This window comes from Acanthopagrus latus, chromosome 17, assembly GCF_904848185.1.
Source record: "Acanthopagrus latus isolate v.2019 chromosome 17, fAcaLat1.1, whole genome shotgun sequence".
Lineage (NCBI taxonomy): Eukaryota > Metazoa > Chordata > Actinopteri > Spariformes > Sparidae > Acanthopagrus > Acanthopagrus latus.
The window spans coordinates 11,708,175-11,724,103 of NC_051055.1; the positions used below are offsets into that span (position 1 = coordinate 11,708,175).

Sequence of the window (15,929 nt, forward strand, 5' to 3'; positions counted from 1 at the left end):
TCTCTTGCCTCCTCCTTCTATTTCTCATCCCTCTGCTTTCCTGTCATCGATGTTCCCTCACTGTGCACATCTATGCTTGAATTTAATTTAACTCATTTGTTGTTTTTGAGTCAGTTTCATCTTTTTTCCTCTACTCACTACGTTTGTCTCCTTTTGCCCATGTATGCAGCTTTTTCTTCCTCCAGTGCTTCATGTCTAATTTATCATCCATAAAATCTTTTGTATCTGTCCTCTTTCTGTTCCTTTTCAAGGTTTTATTCGGGGTTCTATCTGATCCGTCCCTCAAAAGCTGTCACATCTGTTCTCGCCTATCTGATTCTCCATATAATCCATGGGGACTCACCCAGGGTACATGCATGTACAATATGTCCCATGCTCCATGTAGACTATAGACTTTGTTCAGCCTGTTTTCAGTTGGCGAGAAAAAGTAGACGTTTAAGGGCTACACAACAGGGAAATCTCTGTTCCATGAAGTACAGAAAACCACATAGATATATACTCAAGGATGGGACAGGAAAGAAAAGGGAGAGCATGATTAGAGAGACCCTTGATCACTTAATATGTCATCCTCAATGTTAAAGTTTAGTCCAGTTGTTAATGATTGTCTAAACAGTTTGATATATAAAAGAGCTGGCACTCAAATGTTTTATTTTTGGCAGGGCCACTCGCAGCAGTTCCTGCTTTGTTGATGGTCTTACCATGATGACGTCAATGCGAAAAAGTATTTTAAGCCAGAAATAGCTATTCCTGTCGTGCCCTGTTTAAATTCCAGACAGACAAAGGGAAAAGTAAATGAAAGAACTTGAATGCACCCTGCAGCTGGCACACCAAGCAGTGCCAGGTTTCATGTTATTTATTGGCTAACCTTGTTCCTGTGTTACTGAGCAGCGTAACCTGGCAACCCACTGTGGTTGATGTTACTGTCCCACCATCCTAAATGCAAGCCACTGCCTGTTGTGCACTGGCTGTGTTGTTGTCAAAATCTTTTCTAACCTGAATTTTGCAGACTTTGAATGGAAATGGAGATGTACAGTTTTAAATCTTGAAGGAGTACTGAGCTCAGTTTCTGTTTTTTTTTCATCATTCATGTGTGGAGCTACACTTTGAAAGAAGAAGACCACAATGTTTTGACAGGAGACACTGGGTTATTCATTTTAAACTAATTTTGCACTTATTTTACTGCTAATTCATTGAAACCAGACATAACTACGGTTTTTAGAGTGGACTAAATCATGTCTGAAAAGTGGACGACCAGAGGGGATATAAAATCATCCGTCATCAACAACAGCCTCATCAATACACACTCACAAGTATGTGAAATATGGTTGAATGACTGTGTGCTCCGTTCGGTCATGTGATGGCTTTACTGCTCCTTTAGCAGAAAATGCAGTCTTTCTATTCCACTGTCAGTCAACAAGAACTCAGCTGAAATAAGCTTTGCTCATGTCGATTAAGAATTTTAATAGTTAATCCGGATATGTTCAAGTCATAGAATCTGAATAGTGATTAAAATCGTCTGTACATTTTCTTTAGCAAAAGTTAAAGGAGGAACGTGAAGCTAAGCGTGCCCAGCTAGATGGAAGACATGACTACATCCTCAGCATTGTGGCTTCGTGCCTGGGATTGGAGAAAGCAGATGTGGAAGATGCGATACTGGAGGGGAATCAGGTACCCTGTATTCATACATTTTCACACAGAAGTGTTTGCTTTGTTTGTAATAAAACAAAACAGCAGCCTGCCTTACTTTGGCAAAAGTTGTGGCAGCATTTGAATTACATTATTAACTTTTGTTTATACTGCCACAAAATTACTGCCATATCTATGTTCTTTTGCTTATTTCAGTTTTCCTTGGAGAAGAAGTGGTTGGTGTCATATTTGGGTCAAGGGAAGCAATTTATGTGCAGTTTGGTCATTGTGTAGTCTGATTATGCTGAAAGTTTTCTTTTCATCTTTCTCAGATTGATCGCATGGAGCAGTTCTTTGTTGCTGAGGGTCTTCCACACCTCATGTTCTACCATCAGGACACTCAGCCAAGTGAAACAGGTAACCTGAAAACGTACACTCGCTGTGTCAGAAATCGATGTTATGTGTGGCCTTGAGCTAATTGTTGTTAATTGTGTGTCTAAATGTGTGTTTTCCTCTGTAAAACATAGAAATAACATAAAAATCTTCAGTCATGCTTCATTCAGCATTCATGGCAGCAATTGATAAGATCCCAAATTAATTATAATAAGATTCAAATGCAAATCAAGCTTGTTGTGATTATGCTATTTGTTGTCTCTGTCCAATTCTCTGTTTCAGCTGCAGCCGCAGCCTCTGCACCCTCCCAGCTTACTGCCCAGCAGCATGGTCGCAGCAAGAAGTCTAAAGTGTTTGTGACAGACGGGAAGGATGTGGCACTGACCGGAGTGTGTGTCTTCTTCACCAGAGCCAACACCTCTAAGACAATCACCTCTGAGAACATTCACAGAGTGAGTCACTTTTAAAAGTGTTGTTTTAGAAAAGTAAGCATGAGGTCATGACTTTCAGAGTGAGTGAAGGTCGGTCAATCATATGAAACAAAAACTATTTAACTAATTTCACCATGATTACACCGTTCGATAAAGGATGCTCTTAGCCAGCATGCTGCTGAGATGCCAAACGTGGGAATGTTATTAGCCATATGCATTTCAAAACAATGGACAAGAAAAGATTGTTTAACTGTGGGGCTTTTCATCTTGTAGTTTCCTTAAATGACAAATGAAAACAGACTGATTTTGGAATGTCAAAGGGATGCTTTATTCTTTTTCCATTGTGATAAATTGTATCCTGTAACTAAGACAGCTATTTTCTATCCAGAGCTTTAGAGACAAAAGAAGGTTCGACAAATGCACTCTGATACCAGTAGCAGATCGTGCTATTGATTTTAACTGATCACCTGCTGTCAACAGGAAAGCTAATCACCACCTCTGTTAAAAGGGCATGTTTGCAACAAGCTATTCCCAGCAAGAGAGGGAAAGAAGGACAACTTTAGTGTGTGTGTGCGCTTTACCCGGCTATGTGAGTGTACCTTCAGTGCTAGAGAACAGTGTATAAGTACCATCACAATTAAAAAATAAATAAAAGATATTAAATTCTTTAATGCAAAATAGCAAACATAACATTGAAATAGATAAATGTTAAATAAACAGTATTCAAAAAAGTCTGTCAAATAAAAAAGCAAGGTATTTACTCCAAACGTATTTGTAATGAGACTTTTTTGGATCACACATAGTTGGACTTAGAGGCAGTAAACTGACTTCAGTTAATGACTGAGGGTTATATACCTAAGATATTTGTGAAAAATAGAAACGCCACCAAAATCCATTAATAACAGGTGTGTCTCATTCAACTAGTGACCAAAGACATTGTGGCATTGATTACCTATTTGTAGTGACACTAAGCATAAAGAACAGTGAAGTAATTATACTACAAAAATTTCAAAAATATGACATACTGATCAAACTTTTCCAACTCGTTGGTAGAACATATTTGATAGTCACTGTTGCGATAGCCTGCAATAGCAAGGGTAGCCAGACCCCATCTTGTCTGAGCTCCACTCAAGCTAATTTATCTTCAGTATATAATACATTTTTTGTGGCATTGGCTTGACCTCATACTTTTCTACGGTTCTACAAATTGGACATTACTGCACCAAAACTGGCACATGCAGATTTGAGTGCAGTCTCCGTTCAGGAACCTTCTACCCAGGAGCGATAGCAGTCAGCTATATCTGGAAATATTTAAACCATAATCCTGGTTTGCTGACAGCATGAGTGGGAATCACACCAGTTGACACTCCTTGAATTAGAAAAGGAATAGGTAGACTAAGTCAAATGATTTGGAGTCCTTTATTTAGGGTGAAGATGACCCTTCACTGAACAACGGCATCATAACTGCAAGCTACTTGTGGCAGGCATAATGAAATGAAGCCTACACTGTGGCCATACCAGTCTTAACCAGAGGTTTTTATGTGTCATGTGTGCACTTTTCTCTCCCTCTAGGATGTGAATTTCAATATGTTGGACACAACTGAGGGGGGCCTGTTAAAAAGTGTGGAGCAGTTGCTCTCTGAGATCTTCATCCCCACACTAAGGAAGATGGACCATGGCTGGGGGGAGGCAGCCAGTCCCCAGGCCCAGGCTGTCAAACAAGATTTCCTGTCATCATTAGAAAGCTTTGTGTCTGTTTTGGCTGGAGCACAGGAGAGTCTGCAAGAAAAGGTAAGATACAGACACTATTACCCATCAAGGATACGTTTGACTGTTAAGGAGTGAATTTAATTTTGAACAGCTGTAAAATAGCAAATGAAGAAACGCCTGTGACCTAACCAAAGAGGTTTTAAACCAAAAGCCAATTTGAATATTTTGCATGCTAACCAAATATCACACCATACCTGTACCTGGGAACATATATTTTGTTTTGTTTATAAACAGAAAAAATTATAACTGTTAATAAAAACAAAGTCTGTTTAAACAGCCGTGAACCATTTATCATTACAGTTGTGTGTTTCATTAAAGCAGTAAGACACTTAATGATTTCTTGATCACCAACCTGTTTGACCATAGTTATTCTTTGTGAGCACACACAGGAACATCCACAAATAAAATACATCATACACACACATACAAAAACAAACCATGGCTTGCCTCCAGGTTACCTTGAAAGCGTGTGATGTCTTTGACCTGCGGGTGCTGAAAGGCCCATCTGACTACATGGCAGCAGCAAACAGCGCAGAGACCACAGAAAAGATTGAAGCCTGCATGAAAGTCTGGATCAAACAGATTGAACAGGTGAGACCCGTCGGGTAACAGAAGTTATCTTCAAACCTATCGCAGTTATTGTTTTGCATGAAACCTTTTGCAGTGCACTAGTCTCTGTTGTACATAATGGCTAGTAAATCTGAAACAAAATTTATTCTGAGATCCAAGTTTGCTTGAAATGCCTTTGAATAGGCCAGGTGAAATGAACACAGCAAATATTTGACAGGATATGTACATAATATTCCATGGAGCTTCAATGCTGTAACTTCATCCTGAAAAGGGCTACATCATGGAGTTACTTTATTTATTTTTACTAAACTTATACATCATGAAATATATCATGTTGCTTCAAACAACTCAAACATTTAATAATGCAAAATAATCCAAGTCCAGTTGGGGAGGGATGCAAAACTGTCACAATAAAATGAACAACAGGAAAATGTGAAATTCAGGGAAAGCAGAAAGAATAAACTACAGAGATAGATTAATACATAGAAAGTGCTTCTTTTCACCAGGTGCTAGCTGAGAGTGAGCAGCTGAGAAAGGAGGCTGATGACCTTGGCCCTCGGGCTGAGCTGGACCACTGGAAGAAACGAATGTCCCGCTTCAACTACCTTCTGGACCAGCTGAAGAGCCCAGATGTCAAAGCTGTGCTGGGTGTGCTCCTTATGGCCAAATCTAAACTTATAAAGGTCAATCTCCTCTCTCCGTCATATTGTATTTTTTGTGCTTTGTTTTCTTCAAGATGATGTTTTCACAAAGGTCAGTCATGTAAATTAAAAAGCCTGTAATGTTAGTGTGATTCAGTTTTACAGTGAATGCTTAAATGGTTTGTTCTCTCTAGTCATGGCGGGAGCTGGACACCAGGATTACTGATGCAGCCAACGAGGCCAAAGACAATGTCAAGTACCTGTATAGTCTGGAGAAGTTTTGTGACCCTCTTTACAGCAGTGACCCTGTAAGAAAATGCTTTCATCTCTTTAAAGATGAAGTGGTCTGCCACATTCAATGCAAACCAAAACTATTACTGTATCCATGGTGAACTGTCCTCAGGTTGTGAAAATGGTACATTGCACAAACACTGTTTAATGTTCCACATGTTCAAGTGGATGGAATTCCATATGTAAGTTGTCCAAACACAAGCTATTATTTCTGTTTCACCCCAGGTGTCGATGGTGGATGCCATCCCTGGTCTGATTAATGCCATCAGGATGATTCACAGTATTTCCCGCTACTACAACACATCAGAAAAGATTACGTCGCTTTTTGTTAAGGTACAGTTGGCTGCTATTCTGCACAACAGAACAATACAGAGGATTGAAATTTAATCAAAAATGGGATCCAGCAAGCTGTTCGCCAGCAGTCTTGATAATCTTCCTCATTTGTACCATGCAATCTATAACTTTCATGTTTTTATGGATGAATATGATTTACCACTAAAACATTTATGTCAACTAAGCGCATTGTTACAGTAACCTAGTGGAGAACACAAATTGTGCACAAAAGGATTTGTTTAAAATTTTCTTTTCTGACATCTTGATGAACAAAATACTGGTTGGATTTATGATCGAGTAGATATGAACAGTAAGCTGTTTAGGTCTGCAAATAATTAAAATGCATATCTTCATTTCATCCTACCCTTCAATATCTCCAGGTGACAAACCAGATGATCACAGCCTGCAAGGCCTACATCACTAATAATGGCTCTAATTCAATATGGGACCAGCCTCAGCAAGTTGTAGCTGACAAAATCAAAGCTGCCATCCACCTTAACCAGGTACTTGATCCTGCTTATTAATACCGATCTCAGTTTTTTTTTATTTTGACATTCTTATCAATTGTGGATTTTTTGCAGCATACTGTAGCTGTATTATTATTTTTTAAATGTCAAGTTTAACATTTGTTTATATTTTTTGGGGGGAAATAGGCCTTCCACACAAGACCTGTGTTAAAATATATAATTCTTTTATTTGACCTGAAAGTAAGACATTTGAGTTGGCTCAAAGAATACATGCCCTTGCCATGATAGAAGAAATATTACAAAGCAAAAGTTATTCTTCAACCAATAATTGTTACCACGGTCGTATGATGGGTGGATGACAATAAAAGTCAATTGTTCTCCCTGTGTCAAACTGTGTTCTCCAGGAGTACCAGCAGTATTTCCACAAAACAAAGGAGAAGCTGGAACAGACCCCCTCCGAGAGACAGTTTGACTTCAGCGAGATGTACATTTTTGGAAAGTTTGACACATTCCAGAGACGACTCAGCAAGATCCTGGAAATGTTCAGCACCATCTCCACCTACTCTGCCCTGCAGGACTCTAAGATAGAGGGGCTGGAGACCATGGCCACCAGGTTTCAAGTGGGTATATTGTTAGATTAGGTTGCTGTCAGGACATTTATGATAACACAGAGACCCATTCGATTAACTGATTAAATGCCTCTGCTAGCCAGCTGAGCTGTATTTCTTCTGCCTTTTATTGACGTTGTAATATTTCAGTGGATGGTAAATGCAGGGCTTCTTTAGCAATGATGAGGTTTACATATCTAATCGTAAAACTACAAAATACATTGAGAGTGACTTTTATGGAATGCAATGTCATATTGATGTTATATTTAATGATGGAGTGATATAATTGAATAGACAGAAGTATGGTAAAGGATTTGGTTTATTTAAACCTCGACCTTATATTTATAGTTTTGGTTTCAAGGCTTCATGCTTACTAAAAGTTTTGCAATTGGTCCAGTAGATCTGCTTAGATATCAGCCACAATAAGGCTGCAATTGCTGCAACGTAATCGTTTGGGCAACTCCAACTATCAACATTAAACTAATAATTGCTTTTCTGGACATGCATGACAATGTCTGATTTGTGCTGATATATTTTTTCTCTTGAGAGGATACTGATTTAAGTATCTATTTGTTTCTGCTTCCTTGGATGTACAGACTACAGAGATGCAGGGAAAATGGGAGGTAATGTCTCACTACAGACTTCAATTTGCAGTGCTGCATGGTCCATTTTCATAGTTAAGAGCATGCAGTTGAGCTTATCATCGAAAAACTATATGACAATACTAACTGCATGCAACATGAACAGACAACCAACTGCAATATGTGTTATTGTTAGTTTCTCAATGTGTTTGTGTTGTTTAGTTATTTTCTTCAGTGAGTTACTGACAAACGTTTTGCATGTGGTCCAATTTACCTGCTGTAATTCCATTAGTCATTTCATGGCCCAGTAACCAGACAAAACTAGTTTAAATTGATTTCAGACCTCTCCTTTTGTAGCAGCTGAGCTTTAAGATTTGGTATCAGATCTCCACATTTATTTTGCATCGTTTCTTTTTTTTTTCTTTGACCAATGTTTTTATTTTATTTTTCGATTACAATACAAAGAGACAAAACAGAACAAGGCACATCAATATGACTAATCCCAGACTAAGATGATATGTTCTCAAACATCAGTTAGGTCGGTCTGAAGCCCCGACACGTACAAACATTGAAAAACAGTAAATTCAAGACAGAATAGCAATATTTTCCAGCTCAGTTTTGACTACAGCAGAACAATGAGGCTGATTGGTGTGCGTGTGTGTGTGTGATAGGCTATTGTGTTGAACATGAAGAAAAAACATTACAGTTTCCTTGACCAGAGAAGAACCGACTTTGATTTAGACTATGAAGAATTCTGCAAAAGCACCGCTGAGCTTCATGTAAGTTAAATATTATGGACTCAATCAGGCAATAAGTGAAAACACCTGTTCCACTCCACTTTGTCTTTTTTGCTGTTGTCGTTTGGGGTTAATATTTTTTCATTGGTCTTCCAGAACCAGCTGAAGAGTTTCATGGATAGCACCTTTGAAAAAATTCAGAATACAGAGAGAGCTTTAAATGTGTTGAAGAAATTTGAAAGGTAAACCATTCCTTCATTCTTGATATCAATTTAAGTTTGTCTAACCAACTTATTCTCAGTCTGATCCTGCTTATTCTCTAACACAGCAGCTTAGTAATTAGTAATAGTTCATTTTATTTACATGGCAGCTCAGCTTTAAACCAGCCCCAAATCAAATGGCTGGATTTAAAAAGACAGCAGGACTGTCATTAGAACTTTGTCACTGTGGACTTTTGATCTCATTAAACACAGGTGTAGCCAATAACATAATTGCTGTATTCAAATAGGTTCACTAGTTCCAGGGTCCTATTTTGTGCATTTAGGCTCGCTGTCAGAATTCACTGGCAAGTTTAAATCAGATGCTCCCACTGTTGATGTTATCAGTGTCTTTCCTGCTATGACAAGTCAGTATGTCATACTGTATTTCCACAAAACAAAAGTAAATACAATAAACCTCAACCTGGAATACCACTGTTACTATTATTGTTCATTCAATTCATATCTTATTTTTATTTTCATTTTTTTCTTTTTTTATCATTGGTTTCCTGTTTTTGAATTCTGATGAAATAAAATTATTTCATGTTCGGACTCTCTTAAAACAGACTGGGCATCCCAGACCTCGGGATTGATGAGAAGTATCAGCGCATTCTACAGAACTATGGCCGGGACATTGAAATGGTCTCTCGTATATACATGAAGCAGAAACTGGACCCTCCAATTGGCCGAGACTTGCCCCCAGTGGCAGGTCGTATCATGTGGTCTCGACAGCTGTCCAGCAGGATTCAGGGTCCCATGGATCTCTTTCAGCAGGTAAATTGAAATTCTGCCTCTCTAAAAAATAATTTATTTGGGCCTAGGTGTTGTTTTTGTCCACTTTTTCTTTTAGTAGCACTGTCAATACAGTTTTCCTTTTAAGTTATATAGTACCATTCTGTCCCTCTATAGCATCCGGGAGTTCTTTCCACACCAGAGGCCAAGAGGATCATCAGGAACTATAACAGGGTAGCAAGGGTTCTGTTGGAGTTTGAGATGCTCTACCATCACAGCTGGATGAAAAAGGTATTTTGATTAGAATAATATGGCATAATAGATAACAAAATGTGTATATATATATATATATATATATAGAGAGAGAGAGAGAAATATATAGAGATAGATAGATAGATAGATAGATAGATGTTTCTGCCTTCTCATTCATGTCCATTGCCTTTGGTCTCTAACTAATTTCCTCACCTCTCCTTGCTGAAATACCTCTCTAAACTACCCACCCCGATCCCTCCTCCCCAGATGGAGGAAGCCCGGGTGGGCCTGCAAGCCTCTTTGCTGGTCAGGTCTCCAGAAACAGGGGAGCTGTTTGTGAACTTTGACCCAGAAATTCTGACCCAAATCAGGGAGGCAAACTGCATGACAAAGATGAAATTGGAGATCCCCCCCTTTGCTGCTCTGTTGCAGCAGAGACAGGACACCCTCAAAAAGAACTACAACAAACTACAGGTGGATAATGCACACAGTTTTACACATCATGAATTACATGCATCTTACAACAATACATGGAGGCATAGTTGATTCTGCATATCACTTGTATAAAAGAAAAATAAGGTGTGGTTCATATTAGGAAACACTGGTGAACAGCAACAGGAGTTATTGTAAAACACACTGTGCTCAACCACGAATGAATACAGTGACTGCATTAATATATCTTTACCCTCCCAGTTAATGTTGAGTGAGAACACCAGAGTGCGGGCTAAGATCCAGAGTGCTTTTGAACAGCTTGCCATGCCGCATGTAGCTAAGGTAAGATGTTCTTATCTTGTACTTGAAGTTGCATTTAAATGACATCCTGCATGTTATTTGTTTATCGTTTATTGGATTGTGATATTCATAAGTTCATGCTTAATATAATTCTAATATCATAAAAATGCTGGCAAGCCATACTGTAGATACTGTATACACTGCAATTAATTAGATATTGAATTATTTCAAAATGTATGGGTTAATTTATATACGGTACTATTGCTCCTTTTTTTATCAAAAGAATTTCAATAAGTCTACGAATGCATTTAATTCTGAGAAACAATATAGTCACAAATAATACACACCAGCATTTCAAATGTGTAAGACTATACTATGTACTTACTATGCAAGTGTAACATACTTCACTGTCTTGGCAGGTGGATGAAGCTATACAACCGGGTTTGACCTCCCTAAACTGGACATCTCTGAACATAGACAAGTACCTGGGCCGCATTGACAAGGCTTTGGGTAAGCAAGAAATCTAGCAAGATTAGTGTCCCACATTATGACACATAAGACATCCTGCGATTCAACACTGGTGGCAACTGATAACATTTACATAAATGTATTCATTGTGGATCTTTTGTGCGTGCATGAGTGTGGACGTGCGTGCGTGTGTGTGTGTGTGTGTGTGTGTGTGTGTGTGTGTTGCTGCCTCATCCACCTCTTTTTCCACACCTCTGATCTTTTTTTCATTTCCACTTTGTTTTCTGTTCTGTGTCCTTTTGTTTCATTTGTCTCTCCAGTTGACCTGGAGCTGTTGATGGACAGGGTAAACGACTTGGTGGAGTTTCGAATAGATGCTGTGCTACAGGAGATGAGCGGATCCACTCTGTGTGTTTTGCCAGAGGATGAACCCATCACCTGTGAGGAGTTTGTTCAGACCACAAGGGTAAATAAAGACTATGGCTATGATACTGCTTCAAACAGAATATAGATTTAGTTTGTCAAAGTTTTGCTAAGTACACCTTGTTAGTCATGCAACACCCCACAGGATTACAAAACAATCGGGACTTTCATAATCCTCACACTTTATAAGTTATTTTTGATTTTTTTCTTCATAAACTGTATATTTAATTCTCCAAAGGCATTAATATAATTGAGTTATTACAACTTCTGTAAATTTGTATGCCTTACATGAAGGCTACTGCTTATATTTGTCTTTTTACACTGCTTGTTGGCATGCACAGTGTCTTATTAGCTGTCAAGGGTACAGGTCATCAATCATGAATAATCAATATGATACAAATGTTGCTAGGTTATCACAAAAAAGATCTTATGTGAATGAGTAACTCACACATTGACTTGTGCGAGGATGTCCAGTACTGCATGTAAATCACGGTAAGTGATTTGAATTAAAGTGTGTTTAAAAGAAATGACAGGTGCTCCCAAGGAATTGTATTTATTATTTATATTGCTGTTGTGGTGAAATCCTATAGCTAATGTTTGCTGCAGTGCATATAACAATTTTAAAATTCCAAATATGTGTATAGGACCTGTGCATAAGACAAGCCCAAGGTCTCCACACTAAGAGCTCACTGGTAGAGGAGGCTGCTAATGAACTGATCAACATGCTGCTTGAGTTTGACCACAATCAGAGAGAGGAGGTGGAGAGGGTCGAGGAAGAAAGTTGCGCTGGGAGTAAGAACGTCGACCACATTGACAGTGAAGGTATGTTAACATTTACCTTTTGAGATCAAATAGAATAGGATATTATAAGGTGAAAGGGACAATACTTGAAGGGAGACAGTTAATATGAAAACTAAAACAGATGCATGAATGAATATAAAGGCCACAATATTTTTATAATCTTATTAGTTTAATTAATGATTTTCCTCTTTACATATTATGTGCAGGACAGTCCTTAACTATTACACTATATGATTAACCAGTTTCTGTTTGTATTAGCTAAGTTAGAGCTTGGTGTTATTTTATATTAGAAATTCCTCACCAGTCAGAGGACCATAGCTAAAGGGGTTCGTGTTTACTGTGAACGTGTCACCTCTTGCTTTTCAGGTGAGGATGAGGGCCGCTCAGAGGGCCGTCTCTTCTCCAGAAACACTTTGCTCCCTCCTGCCAGTGTTGGCCCTTCCTCTCCCTTGGTGAGGAGGAAGAAGAAGAGGGCCCTGATGGAAGTGATGGAGGAGGAAGCCCAGGAGCTGCTCTCCTACTTCAACCACCGTAACGTTGATGCTTTGCTCAGATTGACACGTAACACCCTGGAGATGCTACGTAAACGCATCCACGCCTCCTCACTTATACATTTCTTGGGTGGGTCTTGTGTAACCATTTTGCTGGTCTTAGTACTTTGGCTTATTAAAACTTTTTTAAAAGGTCTTGAGAAATTTCACCTAAAATTTGTCAGCATTTTGGGGTGGCACAAATGCATCAAATAATGAAAATGGTACAGTGTGTTTTGCCCTTCATGAGTGCCATTCTTTGCTCCCCCTGTAGCTGAGAGTGATTCACCCAATTGTGGCAAAAGTAGTGCTCAGCAAGCAATCTTCAGGGTCAATGTGACCCTCTCCATCCCTAACATCGCCATGGTCCCAGCTCTGGAGGAGGTCCAACAGGCTCTTAACAGGGCTGTAGAGTGTGTAGTCAGTGTCAGTAAGGGAGTTGGCCAGTGGAGCAAAGAAAGGATCTCCAAGGTGGGTGATCTGATGGAGCAGGCAATAATTATTCTAACTATTGAATGATTTTTTTTCCCCACAGATCCTAAGGTCTTTTCATATATCCATTTTCTCTCTTGCAGAGAAAAATGAATGAAAGACGGATGGCAGCTCTGAAACAGGACAGTTCTGAGAGTGAATCTGAGGATGGAGCAACAACATACAGGAGCCTGACTGGTATGTGAGAACATGGGAACTTAAGCAGATCAAGCATTTTGCCTATTTGATATATCCACATTGTTACCAACATGCAGACCAAAACACTGATCATTAGCGAGCGCAACACAGTCACTTGATAATCAGATCTTCTTATTTCACAGCTCAGCAGAGCAAAGCCTCATCTGACTAGGTGCAGATAAAGATGGAAATTTCATGAATATGTCAGTGACTTTGAAAGGAGGACATTTAAACAAAAGACATTTAAAAATGTCATTCATATACAGCAGCCCTTTCGGTCAGATTGCACCCTGGCTGAAATGGAGGTAATGTTGTGAAACTCTGCTGGATCATGGATGATAACACTGCAGGGCTGATTGGTTTTTCTGAAAGGAACTAAAACTTTATGAGAAAAGTTGGATATTAACTTGTTCTATATATGTACATGTTCTCTAATACAGTGGCACTAATTTTAGGTAACATATGATATGTAAAATATCCAGTGTTTTAAAAACAGCAGAAATCATCGGTGCAACCGCAGGAATACTTAATACAAGATTCCAACTCTCTGAACTCTTACGTGTAATTATGAGCTAGCTATTTATAACATGCACAGTAACGTTATCTAGTCCACCAAAACTCTATATATTCTATGACAAGTCATTTTAAACTGTGTGCTTTTCAGACAGCAGCACTTCAGACATTTCAGCATCTGTGATCCAGGCTATCCCATTCCAAGCCAGAAACTACTACAAGAGTGTGTCTGAGAACAAGGAGATAGTCAAACTGGTGTCCGTTCTCAGCACCTCCATCAGCTCCACCAAAAAGGTATGTGCATTTCAACGAGAAAATATAATTGAAGTATATTGCATTTAAGCCTGTCCAATATGCTGTTTGACTTTTTATATTTATTGTGTCCTGTCTACTTCAGCTGTGACATGTTTGTCCACTTTAAATGGCTAAAGTTAACAGCAGTGTTAGTAACACTTGCATGTTTATTTTCATCCTCATGTCCTCCTGTAAGAGTACATTTTGTTCATCAAATCTAATGTTGTTTTATATGATTGAGCAGGAAGTGATGACTTCTCTAGACCGTTTTAGCCGTTACCATCACATCTGGAGAAAGGATCGTGAAGATGCCATGCGGAAGTATGATGCACTAAATGACGAAAATTTCATACCTGACTGTCACCACAGAGAACTAATGGTTTGTTTGTTTTTTTTTGTTTTGTTTTTTTTTTACAGATTCATTCAGGGAAGTCCCTTGCTTTCTGAGTTTGAGAGCCAGATTATTTTCTATCGAGATCTGGAGCTTGAAATAAACTCTGAACCAGAGTACATCACAGTTGGAGCTTTGGCTCTATTTACAGGTTAGATTGAGTGTTATTGTTTTTTGCTGGATCTGTTACGATCCATCTGTGGTATTTAAAGCATTATTACTGCCTTGCTTGGATAAAACACAACACACATGGAATAGGAAAATTGACCTACAGCCCATCCATCACCAGTCTCTGTGTATTGACATGTATTTCTTTCTACCAGCGGACCTGAAGATGTCCCTCACTGCTGAAACCAAGAACTGGATGGTGGACTATGGACTCTACTGTAACAGGAAATATCGCTCAGAAATGGAGCAGATCTTTGCTTTTGTTGATGAAGCAGGAAAGAAACTGAATCGGCAGATCAAAGACTTGGATGACATCCGCATTGCTATGGCAGCACTCAAGGAGATCAGAGAGCACCAGATATCTATTGATTTTCAAGTTGGTCCCATAGAGGTAAAGCACAGGATTAGGACTTTCACACAGCACAGACAGATTAATTAAGTAGTATATGCCGGAGCATTTTAGCTTATTCATTTAATTTGAGTTATTCTAAGTGCTGTATCTCAGGCAACTGGAAGAGTTGGAGAGGAACTCAGTACTGCATTGTAGGGGGGTGATATAGAATATCTTAAGCCATCTCCTCTGGTCAGTGACGGTTGTTCCAGTTTTTTGTCTCAGATATAAGTGGACAGCCACGTCTTGACCTGAGGAGTTGGCCCTGCTGTGTTGTGCCATTTTTTTATGGAGAGGTTGTTTTGTCCCCACAATGACGGAGGGCTAACTCTTCAGGTCAAGACTTTGCCAAAAGAGAAAACACATTCCTATAAGGACAACAATGTAAACGTCTTGGCCAGAAAGGACAGATGGTTAGAAAGAGGAGTAAAAGATTCCACATGTCTTGGATAAGAGGTGAAATGTCTTCAAGAAACTGAAACATGTCCAGTTGCTTATGATAAATGACTTAGAATTACCATGACCTAGATGTTTGAGAATCTTCAACAACATTTGAGTTATGTTTATAAAGCATTTAGGTTAAGTTCCTTATCAGAAGCTCAAAAGCATAAGCAATGCAGGAATTTAAACTCTTACGGGTTTTATGTTAATGTTTGACAAACTGCTGAAATAATGATGTACAGTGTAATTTGCCAATATTTGGAGAAAGACTAAGCATCTTTTTCTTCCTAAAAGGAGTCCTATGCCATGCTTCATAAATATGATCTGTCAGTGGCAAAAGAGGAGGCAGATAAGGTGGATACGGTGCGGTACACCTGGGAGAAGCTGCTGTCGCGGAGCACGGAAGTACAGAACGAGCT

The 15,929-nt window shown here is 39.0% G+C and overlaps 1 protein-coding gene across 5 annotated transcripts in view; it reads left to right on the top strand.

Annotated features, from left to right (window-relative positions):
• The window catches only part of dnah5 (dynein, axonemal, heavy chain 5), a 112,542-nt gene that overhangs the window by 9,034 nt on the left and 87,579 nt on the right, over window positions 1-15,929 (top strand). For 4 of the 5 annotated variants that reach the window (XM_037075712.1, XM_037075713.1, XM_037075711.1 and 1 more), the window contains exons 2-29: window positions 1,534-1,668; window positions 1,959-2,043; window positions 2,302-2,471; window positions 4,023-4,241; window positions 4,674-4,811; window positions 5,297-5,473; window positions 5,626-5,739; window positions 5,948-6,055; window positions 6,436-6,558; window positions 6,927-7,142; window positions 7,727-7,753; window positions 8,383-8,490; window positions 8,605-8,690; window positions 9,272-9,479; window positions 9,615-9,728; window positions 9,957-10,163; window positions 10,383-10,463; window positions 10,841-10,931; window positions 11,210-11,355; window positions 11,957-12,134; window positions 12,480-12,734; window positions 12,918-13,114; window positions 13,219-13,312; window positions 13,977-14,119; window positions 14,364-14,440; window positions 14,537-14,661; window positions 14,834-15,069; window positions 15,805-15,929. The exon at window positions 15,805-15,929 is cut by the window's right edge and continues 94 nt beyond it. In XM_037075712.1, the coding sequence (XP_036931607.1) occupies window positions 1,534-1,668; window positions 1,959-2,043; window positions 2,302-2,471; window positions 4,023-4,241; window positions 4,674-4,811; window positions 5,297-5,473; window positions 5,626-5,739; window positions 5,948-6,055; window positions 6,436-6,558; window positions 6,927-7,142; window positions 7,727-7,753; window positions 8,383-8,490; window positions 8,605-8,690; window positions 9,272-9,479; window positions 9,615-9,728; window positions 9,957-10,163; window positions 10,383-10,463; window positions 10,841-10,931; window positions 11,210-11,355; window positions 11,957-12,134; window positions 12,480-12,734; window positions 12,918-13,114; window positions 13,219-13,312; window positions 13,977-14,119; window positions 14,364-14,440; window positions 14,537-14,661; window positions 14,834-15,069; window positions 15,805-15,929 (3,983 nt within the window). The remainder of the gene's footprint in view (window positions 1-1,533; window positions 1,669-1,958; window positions 2,044-2,301; window positions 2,472-4,022; window positions 4,242-4,673; window positions 4,812-5,296; window positions 5,474-5,625; window positions 5,740-5,947; window positions 6,056-6,435; window positions 6,559-6,926; window positions 7,143-7,726; window positions 7,754-8,382; window positions 8,491-8,604; window positions 8,691-9,271; window positions 9,480-9,614; window positions 9,729-9,956; window positions 10,164-10,382; window positions 10,464-10,840; window positions 10,932-11,209; window positions 11,356-11,956; window positions 12,135-12,479; window positions 12,735-12,917; window positions 13,115-13,218; window positions 13,313-13,976; window positions 14,120-14,363; window positions 14,441-14,536; window positions 14,662-14,833; window positions 15,070-15,804) is intronic. The other variant, XM_037075714.1, reaches the window with a different exon arrangement.